General features: G+C 40.0%; 1 protein-coding gene across 1 annotated transcript in view; it reads right to left on the bottom strand.

Annotated features, from left to right (window-relative positions):
• LOC148880296 (putative serine/threonine protein kinase IRE) overlaps positions 1 to 17,132 on the bottom strand; it is a 112,545-nt gene that overhangs the window by 16,785 nt on the left and 78,628 nt on the right. The window contains 3 exon segments of the mRNA XM_088962164.1: positions 9,288 to 9,376; positions 10,162 to 10,271; positions 10,320 to 10,497. Of these exon segments, the coding sequence (XP_088818290.1) occupies positions 9,288 to 9,376; positions 10,162 to 10,271; positions 10,320 to 10,497 (377 nt within the window).

Genomic DNA, 17,132 nt, shown 5'->3' with positions numbered 1-17,132 from the left:
CAGGAAGATACTTCACTGTGTAGACCCATTTACACCCAACTGTGTGCTTACCGGAAAGAAGAGCGGTGAGTTCCCACGTGTGATTATGTTGTAGAGCAGAGAGTTCTTCTTCCATGGCTTGCCGCCACCCTGGGGAGGCAAGAGCTTCTTGTACAGTCTTGGGAATGGGAACAGATGAGAGTAATGATATAAATTTGCAATGAGAAGAAGAAAGGAGAGCAGTAGAAACATAGTGTGAAATGGGGTGAGAAGTACAAGTACGTTTACCTTTTCGCAGAGCAATAGGAAGATTAGGATCTAAAGGAGGAGCAGTAGCAGGATCTGTCGACAAGGGCTGAAGTGGAGGAGGGCCCGATGCACTTCTGCGGGTATACACTTGAGTGATTTGCGGCTTCTCAAAAGTAACAGGCATAGGATGTGCATCTGCAGTAGAAACAGGAGCTACTGGAAGGATGTCCACAACAGGTACAGGAAGGGGAACCACAGAGGGAGAGGAAGAGACCCCAACATCTGAGAAGAACGAAATTGACTCAAAGAAGGTGACATCAGAGCACACAAACGATTTATAGATTTTGGGTTATAACACTTATACCCTTTCTGAGTCCTTGAGTAGCCAAGAAAGATACACTTCGTAGCTCAAGCATCTAGCTTGTCTAACCCAGGCCCCAAGTGTTGAACAAAACAAACACAACCAAAGATTCTTGGGGTAAGAGGAAATGGAGATAAAGTGGGAAACAACACGGAGAAAGGGGATTGACTTCCAAGGATTGACATGGGCATCCAATTGATCAGAAAACAGGATGTGAGAACAGCATCACTCCAAAAATGTTTTGGGACATTCATATTAATCATCAAGGATCGAGCAGTTTCAAAAAGATGTTGATTATTTCGTTCAGCTACACCGTTCTGTTGTGGGGTGTAGGCACAAGAAGTTTGACGAATGATCCCATGATGTTCTACGTATTGCTGAAATGGTGAGGAGTTGTATTCTCTGGCATAATCGGAGAGAAGAATTTTAATATAAACACCAAATTGAGTGCGTATTTCAGCATAAAATTTTTGAAAAATAGGGAACAACTCACTACGATCTTTCATAAGATAAATCCATGTCATCCTTGAAAAGTCATCAACAAAGATTACAAAATACTTATACCCATTGTATGACACCACTTTAATTGGACCCCATACATCGGAATGAACTAAAGAAAAAGGACTTGAGACACGACTATCAACTCTTGAACTAAATGAGACTCTATGATGTTTACCCAATTGACATGACCCATAATCTAATGATAAAAGATGACTCAAGGAAGGAACCAGTAACTTCAAGGCCTTGAGAGAAGGATGACCAAGTCTGCAGTGCCATTGAAGAGGAGTAAGAGATGACTGAAAAGCTACTGGAGGACCACCACCATCAAGGTAATATAATCCACCTGCTTCATGCCCTCCACCAATCTTCCTCCCCGTCTTGAGATCCTAAAACACACAAGAAGAAGGGTAGAAGGTTACAGAACAATTAAGAGACTTGGTTAATCTGCTGACAGACATAAGGTTAAAAGGAAACTTAGGAACATATAAAACAGATGATAAAGGCAAGGAGGAGAGATTAACATCACCAACACCACAAATAGGAGATGTAGAACCATTAGCAAGTGTAACTGTTTGAGGTGTGGAGGAGTGGGAAAGGGAAGAAAATACATCATGAGTCCCAGACATATGGTCCGAGGCCCCGGAGTCAATGATCCAGTGTGAGTCTTTGAAAGCTAAGCAAGCCATACCTAAATGGGCAAGTGTAGTGGTGTTCTGCTGAGATGTTTGAATGAACTCCTCATATACTTCACGTGGTACACTCACCATTTCCTTCTCAGAAGCACAAGTAGATGTGGAGAGGATTGGGTCAGTTTGCCGACTTTTAGTAATTGTGTCACTACCCTTAGTCCTAGCATGGTTAGCCCAAGTGTTGGGTGCACCACGCAAATCATAGCAGAAATTAACTGTGTGCCCCTCTAAACCACAATGTGTACACTTTCTCTGAGTATTACTCCTTCCTCTTCCCGGACCTCCCCCTGAGTCTCGGCCTCCAGTCCGGCCACTAGCCCTACTAAACATGTGACCACCACGGTTTCTTGGGAGTCCACTCTTGACACCACCACTTCTATTTCCACGACCACCCCTTTTAGTCACTACCAAACCAGATCTGTCAGAGAGAGAAGAATGTTCTCCCGACTCAATAGATGTCCTCTTAAGACGAGCAAAGACTTCTTAAAGTGAGGGAAGAGCAGATCCTCCCAATATTTGTGCTCTAACAAGCTCATACTCAGCCTTCAACCCCACAAGAAACCTTGTCACATCAAGCTGCTCACGTTGCTGTTGTTGGATCTGAACATCTGATGTTAGAGGATGATACACATTAAGCTCATTACGAATGTTCCTCAAACTTGCATAGTACTCTTCTAAGCTTTGACTCCCTTTTTCAAATTGAAATACTCTTGGTACAACTGATACACCCTAGTTGTATTGTCTTGTCCAGAGTATAACTTCTTAGCATGATCCCAGATTTCCTTAGTTGTATCTAGGAACATGAAGTTCACACTAATCTTTGGTTCCATGCTGTTCCAGAGCCATGCCATTATCTATGCATCTACTTGTTCCCAGTCACTGAACCCAGGGGAATCAGAGGGAGGTTTCTCCTCTCTTACATGTTTTACCTTCCTCTTGGCCTTCAAGAACACCTCCATAGATTTTGCCCATGGGACATAATTCTCACCATTCAACTTGATGGGTGTCATTTGAACACTTAGATAGTCTGGAGAAAGCATGACACATGTTTTGTTATCATCCCCATTTTCAAATGAAGCCATCTTAATTATTTCACCTTCAAATATACAACACAACCTCACTCTTTCACAAGACTTATTTCACTTATAACACCACCAATTCCAGCTTCTTTAAATACTCATTACACACCATACACTAAGGTTGAAATCACTCAGTCTTCACATCAAACACTTGGGCTGCACACTGCAGAACTGATTACACACAAGGTATAGGAGATCACTTTTAAATATTTTGAAACATAGATACACCAATCACCACGACACAACCACCACCAATCTACTGCTGTTGTGAACTTCAGCAGTCGACAACTCTTCTTTCAACATACATACGAAGAGAAATGCAGAGGAACACGACTGAGATGCATATCAGTCACACTGAGCACCACCACAACCAACTTTTGAAACAAAAGGAAACATTCACAGTTCCTTACTTGGACAAACAACAGTAGTATTCATACCTGTCCACATTCAGCCCTCTTTGATACTGAATAGAGGGTTTAGTATACCACTCCAACGACCACCACAACAACGGCCGGAGGCATCCTCACCTCCAGGCCCACAAAACGACAGCTCCTTTTCAGCCCCTTATCAAACCTCCACTCAGGTCAGTCGAAAAGGAAGAAGATGACTGTGAAAGTTGGCGGCGAACCCAGAAAGAGAACAGCAGCAAGAAAGAAATGAGGATAGAACCTTACAGCTCTGATACCATGTTAGTAAACCCTAGCAGATTCTAGGTTGAAGTAGAGAAGAAGAAAGAAAAGAGAAAGAAGAAGAAGAAGAAGAAGAAGAAGAAGAAAGAAAGGTTCGGCCAGACTAGAAGAGAGTCAAAATCACTCTCCCCTAGCTGACCCACTTGTATTTATTCAAAAACATAGAGTTACAGAAAAGACCATTTTGTCCCTCATAGAAGATGGGACACATAACTTAAACTCAGATACAATAGACCTTTCACTCTCAAGCAGATAATCCAGAATGACCAAAATACCCTTGACTCGAGCATTCTAACACAGATCAACTCCCAAATTCTGTCCACCTCCCCCTTACCCCTTAATACTTCCTTCCAACACCCTCTCTCCTCCTTCCACTATCACCCTCTCTCTTGCATCAGAACCTCCAGGATGGGAAGCTGGGATATCTGTTACAGGCAGAGCAAACAAGTCAGTACCTAAAACAGAATTGACACCCATACCTGATAGAACGGGGGTAGGACTAGAATCACTGGAAATGACTTGCTGACAGGCGACGACTGGTTTTAAAGCCTTTCCCCTTTTGGGACAAGATTGTGAAGTAGACATGGTAAAAGAATCACTTCCTGACGACCTACCCACTTGGAAGACCTTTCTCTGTGTTTCCAACACTGGAATACCCGCATCCATCCTCACAGCCGATTCTTGTCCCTCTCTACCAACATCCTGTAGTTCAGTAGACTCTGGGTCAGCTCCCTCGACGAAGGGAGGAGTTTTCACAGCTTTAGAACCATTTTCTTCACCATTTCTAGTCTTCTCGCCACCTGCCTCTTCAGTCTCTTCCTCTAAAAACAACAGCTCTGTATGCAAACTTTTTGTTTCAAAAAAATCATTGTTGCTTTTCGGAGACAGACTTCCTAGACTTAGTGTTTCATCTCTATCAGAATCGTTATTGCTGTTTTGTTCACTCGACCAGTCTTCAATCCCTGTTCTGTTCTCATCACTAGGCTTGAGGTATCTGGGGTTTCGCCTATCTAGTGAGAGACGGTTCGCCAGGTTGGATGGGACCCACTGTAGAGAGCCTCACAACTGCGAATCTGGAGATATTTTTGCGCCTGAACTGCTCGAACGAGAGGAGGGGTTCGGGGTAGAAGAAGATAGACGCTTAATTTCGTCTATCAGCTCGTCCCTCCTCCCAGTCACGTGCTTACTTAAAGTACCCCTCGGCCCATCTATCTTGTAATGGGCCTTGGGCTGAAGCCTATGGGAGCCCACCTTTACAGCCTTTATTTGAGATGCCTTCTCCGACCCATCATCAAGTGGATCCACTCGATTGGGCCCTTCTTTTCGTCCCACGTGACCACTTAAAAGGTCACGCCCCCCTGATTTAATGGTCGAACCAGCAACCTTCCCTGTTTGAGGTTGTTCAGCCCTCTCCCTTTCGAAACTAGTGAATTTTTGTTTGTCTCCCCTGACACCACCTGCGCAAAGGATCTGCCATTTGTCAAAATTTTTTCTTGCTTTCTCCAAGTTTGACCTTCCAACTGCCCCAAAACTTTTTTGCTTCCCAGAATTTGTTGGCCCTTTTTAGTGAAACATCCCTTCCCATTTGAATTAACCACTCTCACAAATCCACGTAGTGCTTCTTCTTCCTCCTCCCCTCCTACCATACGAGCCTCCTTCCACAGCACTGCTTCAATGGAGGAAGCTAACCACACAGAGACAAAGCTCCCCTCTGTTCGTATCTCTTCCTTTCATGGAATGTCTTCTGGCTTCACACCACTTAGCAGGATTGCTACTGAGTAAAGATCTCCCCAGAAAGCACCTTTCAAGATTCCTCCACACAACACAGCTATAGACTCTGCTATTTCTTGTTTCCATAGATGGAATGGCAAGCCTATTACACACACCACCACACCATCTTCGACAAAAAAATCCTTGGAGTTAGATGTTGGATTCCATTTGAAGACTGAATGATCCGAACTCAGCCTGAACATTGATAGCTGATATTTCCAAATCATTCTCTAATGGATCTAGGATGGCTTTACAGTTATCGAAGGGGGTTACTATGAAGACACTCTTCAGCTTCAACCTGGTTGCCAGTAAGTCAGCTACCCTCCTCCAATCATTAACCTTTTCCTTGGCTTGTATCACAAGCTTACAATCCCACTCCTCTCTCTCTAGACCTCCCACCATTCTGCAATGGCCTTTTGTTTTTGCCATGACCACTGGCCCTTGTTCTACCCTGCTGTTGCTGAGATATACCTTCTCCTCCCTTATGGAGGCTTTTTTCTCATTTGCTAATCTTTGAGCTAAGAACTCTTTGAGCAACCAGTCAACTTCCCCCCAACCTTGGTTCTGTTTTCCTACTGGTAGACACACCAGTTGCCTTTGTCCCTTACCAAAGAATTCAGCCAAAGCTATGAAAAACCCCTTTCTATTCCTCTTACATTCAACAACATATCTTTTCCCTTCTAATGTACTAAAATCCTGCCAGTTTATCTGCTTACCTTTTGAACAGGCTCCAGCTATGAACTCTCTTAGCCACTCGATCACTTCTAATCCTTCCAGCAATATTGTACCCTTTTTCGCTTCCCTTACCTTCAGGCTTACCTTCCCCTTAATTCTCATCTCTTCGAACAGGAGATTTTTTGCTTCTATCTTCAAGGATCTCCTCCACTGACCTGCCAGCACGAACTCCATTACTGAAACAAGAACTCCACCTCTAGTGGCCACTAACCATTATGGTGTTGGTTCTCTCTTCTCTCCTTCCTCCATATTTCTTCTTGTTGTCTTCTCCAAATTGGGATCAAGTGATGCAGGAGCTGAAGAGTCAAAATTGGAATATTATGATATTTTATGTATTTCTGTATTTAGGATAGTAGGGGTATTTTTGTCATTTTTGCAATTTTCTGTGGGGTTCAATGATAGGGTTTAAATTGTCTAGTTATAGTTTGTTTATGTTTAAAATTTCAGAGTCATTGCATAAGTAGGATTAGAGTTATTGAGTCTTCTTTGAATTGAATTAGGATATAACAGCTTAGTTTGAGTCCTACTAGGATCATTGAGTCTAATAGTTTGACTCCTAAGACTATTCTGAGCCTAACAGTTTGACTCCTAGGATTATTATGAGTTTAGAGTCTATAAATATGTATGGACGTTTTACACAAAGGCAATGAATCATATTGAGTTTTCTTCAGCTTATGCTAGCTATGGTGAGTGATTCCCATGCCCTATAGTGATTCCAGGCACCCTGTGAGTGATTCCAGGTATTTTCTCTCTTCTTTCTCTCCCTGTTTTCTCTCTTATTCCTTCAAGAAGCCATTACAGCCATTGACGGCCATAAAACTCTGACCAAGAAGACCATTCAACATTCTCTAAGGACTAGAACTGAGCTGGTCCTACATCATCAAGGGACACACCTATGACTGATACAGCATGGGTTTTTTCCCTCTTTCTCCCTTCATCTTCAAATCCAGTGCAATGGTTTAGAGGATACTTTAAGGAAGGAGGTACAAAACAGAGAAAAGTATTATTGAGGTTATATTGGGAAGTTGAGATAGGACTAGAATACTATGGGATTGCCATAAGAAGTCGAGGGAGAGTGATAAGAAAAAGAAAGAGGTCTATAGGGATCAAGGTGTGCTGGGATGAGAATAGAGGACTATGGGATAAGAAGAGTGGTAGGGTTTTCCATGATGGAAGTGGGGGTAAGGAGAGGTGAAAATGGTAGGAACGCATTGGCCAAAGGGCCTCAGATGTGGTTGTGGGAATTGAAAAAGAAAGAGAGAGAGAGAACAAAATCACTTGGAGGTATTTTGTTCGCCACATAACTTTTCTACTGATCATCAGAAGAAAAGTAAAACACTTAGTCCTTCCATCTATATAACAACTTTGATAAGTTTAAGTAAATTAGGTGATGCAAAAAAATTATGGCTGATTATAGGTAACTTATGTGATAAGTTACTTCTTGGTAAGTAACTTACCATAGACTTATTAGCAAACCAAATGCCACCTTAAAATCTAAGTGAGAGATTGAGGGAAGAAGGAAGGAATATGGATGTTCTAGGAAGAAGAAGATTAATAAAGCGAAAGGACAGCTATATCATTAGGATGAGGGTGATATCAGAGGATAAGATTTATTATAAAGAAGGATAGAAGCTAGTTGTGAGACCTATCGAGAGAAAATATAGAAGCTAGTTGTGAAGTGCAATTTTTGGAAAGCGGTTTCTACTGATTTGTTGTTGGGAGTTGGCAAGAAGTTTACTGATTGGCATTTTAGTTTAGATCATAGTTTTCAAGGTGTCTAGGCGATTCTGGGTGACACTGGGGTGCCTAGTCACCTAGGCAATAAAAATTTTATAATATAAAAAAAATTGACTTTTGGCTAGTTTCCTAGTTTTATATACCATTCAGCATGTATGCTAATTGAAAAAATAGCAATTCTCTTTATTAAGAACATTAAATTTCCTCTAAAAATGTGGCAAATCAACACATCTAAAAGATGAAAATCTTTTACATATATTAATTTCATTATTTTCAAAAATAATACTACTATAATAAGTATTTAATAGAGCAAATTCATATTAATTAGCAGCTAAAGAAGGTTATTAACTTTATATGATAAATATTCAAGATGGAAAGTAAAATAGAAAAAAACAAGGATGGAGTTTCTATTTTATTTAATTACAGAAAGAGAGAATAGAAAAAAAGAACTTTACTATTCTATTCTTTCTTTCCTCTTTCTTTTCTTTCTTTCTTTCTTTTTCTCTTCTCAAAACCCTTTGATCTTTTAAATTTCAATAGTAAAACATTAAAACAAAGTATAATTGATAATATATGCTATATATAACAAAATGTATTAACACATACATTAATAAGATACAGCAATATAAATGATATTATAAAAGGCGCCCACCTTGTCATTTTTGTTGCCTAGGCCGGCGCCTAGTTCCTAAAAGTCGAGGTGTTTGGGCGAGGTGCCCAGCCAAGGATGCCTAGTCGCCTAGGTGACGCCTTGACAACTATGGTTTAGATATAGGGACTTTTTATCTTGCTAGATATGAAGGGGTGCTATTATGTAAGGGTTTTATTTTCTTCCTTTTCTCCCCTTGCAATATCTTGTCACCTTCAGGCCTGTCAATGATACCCAAAAATTCGAGGCCGACCCGACATCCATTCCGATTATCTCGGATTTGGATGACGTATTTATGTAATCAGATCAGATTCGGATTTGACCCCATTCGATCCAATTAAAATCCAAATCTGATTATTTTACAATATTTATTAATTTTAATATATAAATTTTATATAATTACATTTAAAATTATAAAAGTATATTCTATATATTTATTATATATGAATTTATATATAATAAACTTAATATGTTATATTTATATTAATTTATTATATACAAATGTTGAAATGTAAATAAATTTTTTATTTTTCTGGTATTTTCATAAATTTATAGTGGAGTCGAATTAAATCTGAATACGATCCGAGTCTGTTAGGATTCAAATTTGAATCCGAGTCTTTACATCCGATCAGATTCGGATGTACGTTCTCAGTAATTGGATCATATGTGGATTTTGCTGCATCCGATTCGAGTCTGATCCGATTACAGCCCTAGTCACCTTCTTCATTTTTCTTTTAATAAAATTTTTCTTTACTATCAAAAAAAAAAATATGTGCATGATAAATCATTGAGATTCTTTAAAAAATCACTGGTCTAAGGTGATTTCCTATCAATATTTTAGGAACTTACTTATCAATCAGATCATATGCTTCATAACTCATTTCTTCAGGTACTTGTGGCCAGGGTAAATCTCTGTTCATTATATTATCAAAAATTTGCTGCAATAAATAACAAACCAATAGTAAAGAGTGTTGGCTCTGTATGTCTATAAAAATGAAATGGTACAGAATTTGAAATGCACTGATTTCCTCATAAATGCTTCAAGAACATATTTGTAACTAACTTCCTAGGTTATGAAAAAGGAAAAAAACAATATTGATGAATATTTCACAAAGATCTTGTTAAGTGCAAAATAGATGATATGGTACATATGTTGCACCCTTGCAGGTTTAAAAGGAAATCATTGGATGAAGAATAGTAATTGGATTGCCAATGTATTTGGTTGATTAATTTAATCCCTCCAATAAAAGTTCTAGGATTAAAAATGGTATGCAGTTTGTGATCACATACACACATAACCGAAAACAAGAAGATCAGAAAATTTCAAATTTTTTTTGAAGATAGAAGAGAAATTTTATTGAACCAAAAAAGATGATACAAGGAAGGTGATGAGCAATCACCTGAAGAAGAAGACCAACCCGAAAAGAACCCCAAGGAGACAAAAACAAACCCAAATCAACAAAGTCCAGAACCAAACTAAATAAGTCCCAGTTAACGAAAGCCCCTTACACATAACAATAGAATACAAAACAAAAAATGACAAAAAGAACCCAGAAAATCAAACCAGCCCGATGCCCCTCAAATACCCAATCAATACACCAAAACCCCCAAAATGAATCACAGAAAAATTCAATTGCCAAGTTGGAAACATGAAAAGGAGCATCTTAAATGCTTTTTAGAAGCATTTGGAAAAGTCTATATGTTGTCAATATCAGATGACTACCTGTGGATGTTGTTCGTTGAATGGCGGGATACCAACAAGCAACTCAAAAAGAATAACACCCACAGACCACCAATCTGCAGTTGTACCTAGAAATAGAATAGCACAAGAAACTAAAAATCAAAAGGGAAAAAAAAATAAATAAGCTTACTGGTTTATACAGTATATGTTACTTCAGGTTAATATAAGAATACAAACCATGTCCCATTCCCATTTAGGTGTATGCTGTTCAGCATATTTTGGTTCATCTCCTAGAAGAGCACTGCCACCAACTGCTGGACCTGATAGATCATCTGTGCTGTTAATAAGACCAACCTTTGAGAGCCCAAAATCTGTCAACTGTAACAGAAGGGATTAGAGATTTGTGAGAGATGACAAATAAATATTATCAATTACCGTGGCAACAATACCAAATACAAAACTCTATTACATTGACATCAAAGGCACAAGAAAATAAAATGAAAGAACATTACAAATTCCATCTACACCTAAACTCAAGCTGTTGGTCGTAACCAATGGTAATCAGACCTGTTTTAGCAAGAAAGCAGAAAAGAAAAGGAGAAAAAGAAGAAAGAAATCAGAGAAGAAGAAGAAGAAGAAGAGAGAGAGAGAGACGAAAAGAATGAGAAAAGGGGTGCAGGATCTAAATGTCCTACCGCCCCATTGGCTGCTATTTATATTAATCAAATAAAAGAGATATACATTGACAGGAATACCCCTGCTACCAATATGAAAGAAAGAAAAGACTAATAATGACTGACAACAAAACAACAATAATAATAAACCAATGGACCACAAACTAATTAGTTGTATCTCTACAATCCCTCTCAATTTGGGATAGATATTCATCATTCCCACCTTGCGTAAATCTTTATCTAGCTTGACTTTGTTTGACTGCTTTGGTGAAGAGATCAGCAAGTTGCATATCAGAAGCTACATAAGGAAGACACTTCCTAAGAATCAACTCTCTCTCTCTCTCTCTCTCTCTCTCTCTCTCTCTCTCTCTCTCTCTTTGATGAAATATCGATTTGCTTCAATATGTTTTGTTCTATCATGATGTATTGGGTCATGAGCAATGTTAATGGCAGCTTGGTTATCACAATAAAACACCAATGGCAGCAATTTTAATGCCCAATTCTCCAAGTAGGGATCTCAGCCATAACACTTCAGCCACACCATTTGACATAGACACATACTCTGCTTCAGCACTAGAGCGAGCAATAACATTTTGTTTCTTACTCCTCCAAGAAACAAGATTTCCTCCAACAAGAGCATAGTACCCTAGAGTGGATCTCCTATCACACCTTGCCCATTCTACATCAATGTACACTCCTATCTTTATATGACCATTATTCTTGAAGAATATACCTCGGCTTGGACACCTCATCAAGTAGGCTAGTATTCTTTCAACAATAGGAAGATGGGTTGTCCTAGGAGAGTGCATATACTAATTGCATTAGAAACATCAGGATGTGTCAGGCAAAGATAGAGAAGCTTTCCCACAAGCCATTGATACATGCCTTTATCATCAAGAGGCCCACCCTCTTTTGCATTTATCTTATGATTTTGCTCAATGGGTGTGTCTATAGGTTTAACCCCCAATTTTCTAGTTTCCTCTAAAAGATTAAGGACATATTTCCTCCAGGAGATGAAAATACCATGCTTGGACCTAGCCACTTCAATTCCCAAGAAATACCCCAACTCACCTAGATCCTTCACTTCAAACTCTTGAGTAACTGTTTAAGAGAACTAATCTCATCAATATCATTCCCCGAGTTCCTACTACTACAATATAATCAACATACACAACCAAGAGAGTCAAGGCAAAACCTACTTTCTTGATAAAAAAAGTGTGACTAGACTAGGCCTGTACATACCCAAATTTTCCCAAGGCAAGTCTAAATCTATCAAACCATGCTCTTGGAGATTGCTTCAGACCATGCTTTTTTCAACCGACAGACTTTCTTACCAGCATCTATATCATAAAAAAAAAAAAAAGAGGCAACTCTATATGCACCTCCTCCTACATGTCACCATTTAGAAATTTTTAACATTCATTTAGAACAACCCTGAAAAATTTGCAGCAAGTGACAACAAAACTCTTATGGTGTTCATTTTGGCAATTGGTGCAGGTTTCCAAATAATCAATACCATAAGCCCATGTGTACCCCTTAGCAACTAGTCAAGCATTGTATCTTTCAATTGAACCATCTACGTTGTATTTTACTATGAATATCTATCTGCATCCAACAGGTTTTCTTCCCTCTAGGTTGGTCCACTAATTCCCAGGTATCACTTGTTACAAGAGCATCCATCTCAACTTTCATTGCTTCCTTCCACTCAAGCACCACCAGGGCTTCTTATATTGATCTGCTAATGGGTATAGCAACAATGGAAGCCAAAAAGGATATATATAATGATGAAAGATGGTCATAAGAAAGAAACATTGAGATACAATGGATAGTAGATGAGGTGCAATGGCACTTTCCTTTGCGAACTACAATAGAAAGTTCATGATCATCTTAGGCTGAGGATCAATGGTGGTAGTAGGGATGTCATCTACAGTAGTAGTGGGTGTAGTCCAACAAGAAGAAAAAACAAAAATAGAAGGAGGAAAGAGAGAAGGGAGAAAGGAAAGAAGAAGACGAGAGGGAGAAAAGTTCTATTCAAAAGTATGTAGTTGGCAACACTCCCCCTCAAGTCGGAGCATATATGTCAATCATGCCCAATTTGTCACACAACTCATTATGCCACAAATAGTGAAGACCCTTTGTAAGGACATCGGCTAATTGTTCCTTGGAACTGATGTAAGGGTACAAACTTCTCCCTTTTCAAGTTTTTCCCTTAAGAAATACTTCTCAACTTCAATATGCTTGGTCCTATCATGAAGAACTAGGTTGGCTGCAAATATTAATGGCAACCTTGTTCTCATAGTAGAGAGACATTGGACCATCAACGGAAATGCCCAACTCTCCGATCCAATTCTTTACCCAAAGCAATTTAGCAACTCCATGCGCCATGCCCTATACTCGGCTTTAGCACTAGATCAGGCCACTACACTTTGTTTTTTGCTCCTCCAAGTGACCAAATTTCCACCAACAAAGGTACAATATCCACCAGTTGATTTTCTATCATCACCTGCTCCAACCCAATCTGCATTTGTGTAGACCTCCACTTTCAGATGACCATATTTCTGGAATAATATCCAAGTTCTTGGATATTTCTTTAGATATTTGAGCACTCTCTCAGTTGCCTCTAAATGGGAGGTTTTTGGAGCATGCATAAACTAAGGACACCAACAACATAAGCTATATATGGCCGAGTCATTAATAAGTAAAGAAGTCTTCCTACAAACCTATGAAACTTCTTGACATCTATCACTAGTTCTCTAGTACAATCACCAAGTCGATAATTTCCATTAATAGGAGAATCTATAGGCTTTTCTCCCAACTTTCCTATGTCTTGTAAGAGATCTAGGATATATTTCCTTTGAGACATAAAGATGCCCTTTTGAGAGCAGGCAACTTTAATACCAAAGAAATAACGTAGTTGTCCCAGATCTTTCACTTCAAACTGCACAACAAGGGATTATTTGACTCTCTAAATCTCAAGAGTCCCAATTCCCTGTAATCACAATGCCATCAACATGCACAATCAAGACCACGACATTCTTTTGGTTCCTTTTGACGAAAAAAGTATGGTCAGACTAGAACTACTAGAACCCTATTTGTTGAAGACCCAAGTGAAATTTATTAAACCAAGCCCTTGGGGATTGCTTCAAACCATATAAAGATTTTTTTAATTAATAGACTTTTGCTTCACACCCATGTGGTACAAACCCAGGAGGCTGATGAAAGAATGGCAGGATCCATCTAATGGATGCCAAATAGGTTGCGGAATGGATGGGTGAATTTCAAAAATTTTCCTACCTTCTTCCAACTGGGAATCATATTCCCTAAATTAGAATACAATATTCAAGGATCCTACTTGAACCATAATCGAACCAGATCTGAACCAAAAGGAAAAGGAGGAATTAAAACTGATCCAGAGAAGCAGTATCTCCCAAAATTGGTGTTCATGCCCAAAGAGAACACCAAGATCCGCTCCTGCTGAAAATGACACAGCTGTATGTGGAACGGAACTAGCAGAGTGCGTCCTACACACTGGATCCTTCGCAAGAATCCTCTGGAAACTCTGAGCACCAAATCCTTTTCAGTCTTTTCTGCAAAGCTGATGTCAAGAACTGATTTCTTGATTTCTTTCTCCTTCAAAGATCGAATCTTGTCAGAAAGTGTGGGGTGGTTGGAGGAGATCTCCTGAGACGAAGATGGCTGAAATTGCTTCTCTTCTCTCTGAAGTGTGTATGAGAACCTATCTCAATTCGCAGGATGTATTCTTGCCAAAAACCCTTAGGTTCAAAATCTCATTCTATCACTTAGGGTTTCTCCTCTTTTCTTCTTGATTAAGAAACCTCCTAATTAGGAGTTATCCCAATCCAAATCAGTATTTGGATAGGGGATGATCTTAATCCTATCTACGGATTAAGTTAGCTTACTCCTGATCTTATCAGGAGGTTACCAGATTCAAATCTGATTTGAATTTGATCTCCTAGAGTGGATAAGGTTAAAGGCCCAATCCTTTTGCTAACTTTAATCCCAGATTCGCCCCATAGATGGGTGATCATATCAGCCCAGCTCGAAATGGGCTTTTGGCCCATTAAGTATTCAGTGCTTAACTAGTCTCCAATTTGCTGCCCAGTTGGGCTTCTTTGTATGGCGTGGGACCCAAGCATTGATCTACACACCAGCCACATGGGTTCAGCCTAGTCTTTATTACAAGGCCCAACCGAATTCACTAAAAAGCTCAGCAAACCCCTGAGCCCATCGCATGGACCCTATGGGCCCAACACTTACATTAAGTGGTCCCTGGGCCAAGTCATCTTATAAAAACCCAGGGACAGTGGGCAGGTGCAAGATTAGCCCATCAAGTACTATCCTAAATGGTCTTACACTTAACCTCTCAGCCCTTAATGATCAAGCACTGCCCGACAAGAGAGGACCTCTCCCTCGGCTACAAGGAACAGTGCCACACTCTCTACTCACATGGATCCTGGGAATTAAAACCATTTGCACACACTTTGAAACCGTACATATATATATATATATATATATATATAAATTTTGCAAAACAAAATTCTAACGATTGAAATCAACTGTCGGCAGTTTGGTTTCCATCAGAGAGAGTGCATTCCCGATCATTACCTTTGTCCGACAAGATAAATCTCCCCAGACTTATCCAATGGCTGCAAACATTTAAAACTAACACGTGTCTCATCAAGTGTCCAGTTTTAGGGTCTTACACAGAATTATACCAAACAACATAAATCAAACATGCACTTTATTTATTTACACTAAATGTCAAAAGTACATCAAATCGGATTGAAGCTAAGGGCATACAAAACTGTCTAACAGCTCCCACTTGCACTTAGGTCCAATCTGGTACAAGCCAGAGTCCCATACTTTCCACGTGTTTCTCAAACACCTTCTATGTAAGTGGCTTGGTCAATGGGTCTGCCACATTATCCGCTGATGCTACCTTTTGAATTAGGACGTCCCCTCTACCAACGATCTCCCGCCGTACATGGTACTTCCTCTTGATGTGCTTTCACTTCGAGTGGGCCCGAGGCTCTTTAGCTTGGGCAATCGCTCCATTGTTGTCACACAACAACAGGATGGGTGATGTGCTGGACAGAATCACTCCCAATTCGTGTATGAATTTCATCCACACGGCTTCTTTGGCAGCTGCACTTGCGGCAATGTACTCGGCCTCGGTTGTGGAATCTGCAGTGGACCCCTGTTTGCTGCTTTTCCAGCAAACAACACACGATCCTATCGTGAAAACATACCCAAATGTAGACTTTCTATCGTCTGGATCTGACTGGAAATCGGCATTGGTATACCCTAGAACTTGTAGTGAACTACCATCGAATACCAGACAAAACTCTTTTGTCCTTCGAAGGTATTTAAGTATGTTTTTCACAGCAGTCCAATGCTCCTACCTTGGGTTGGTTTGGAATCTGCTTACCACACTCACCGCCTGAGCAATGTCCAGGCGAGTGCATAGCATGGCATACAAGATGCTCCCTACGGCTGAGACATAGGAAACGTCTCTCATGCCTTCAATCTCCTCAGAAGTCTTGGGAGACATCTTCTTGGAGAGAGTGACTTCGTGCCTGAAAGGAACGTTTCCTTTCTTGGAGTTCTCCATGTTGTATCTTTTGACAATTTTGTCAATGTAAGCAGCTTGGGATAATCTAATTATCCGCTTCGATCTATCTCTATAGAGTCGAAGACCAGTATATATGAAACTTCTCCAAGATCTTTCATGGAGAACTGCTATGATAGCCATACCTTGACCGAAGTCAACATTCCTACATCATTCCCAATGAGTAGGATATCGTCCACGTACAACACCAAGAAGGTGATCTTATCCCCACCGGACTTCCTATAAACACAGGGCTCATCCGGATTCTGCTCAAAGTCAAACGTTTTGACTGTAGAATCAAAACGGATGTTCCAACTCCTAGAAGCCTGCTTAAGTCCATGTATGGATCTATTAAGTTTACATACCATGTGTTCCTGACCAGCAGCAATGAAGCCTTGCGGCTGCTGCATGTAGATATCCTCACTAAGATCTCCGTTCAGGAACGCGGTTTTGACATCCATCTACCAAATCTCGTAGTCATGGTATGTTGCTACTGCTAAAAGGATCCTAATGGATTTGAGCATGGCCACGAGCGAAAAGGTTTCCTCATAATTGATGCTTTCTTTCTGAGTATACCCTTTCGCCACCAATCGAGCTTTGTAGGTCTCAATCCTGCCATCGGGGCCCTTCTTCCTCTTGTAGATCCATTTGCAACCAATTGCTTTTACCCCGGAGGGCAGATCTACTAGAGTCCAGACTCCATTGGTCTC

Source organism: Nelumbo lutea, chromosome 1, assembly GCF_056320005.1.
Source record: "Nelumbo lutea isolate HS-2025 chromosome 1, American lotus-T2T, whole genome shotgun sequence".
Taxonomy (NCBI): Eukaryota; Viridiplantae; Streptophyta; class Magnoliopsida; order Proteales; family Nelumbonaceae; genus Nelumbo; species Nelumbo lutea.
Note: the sequence above shows the minus strand (reverse complement) of the source record. Positions and strands in the feature narration are given on the sequence as shown.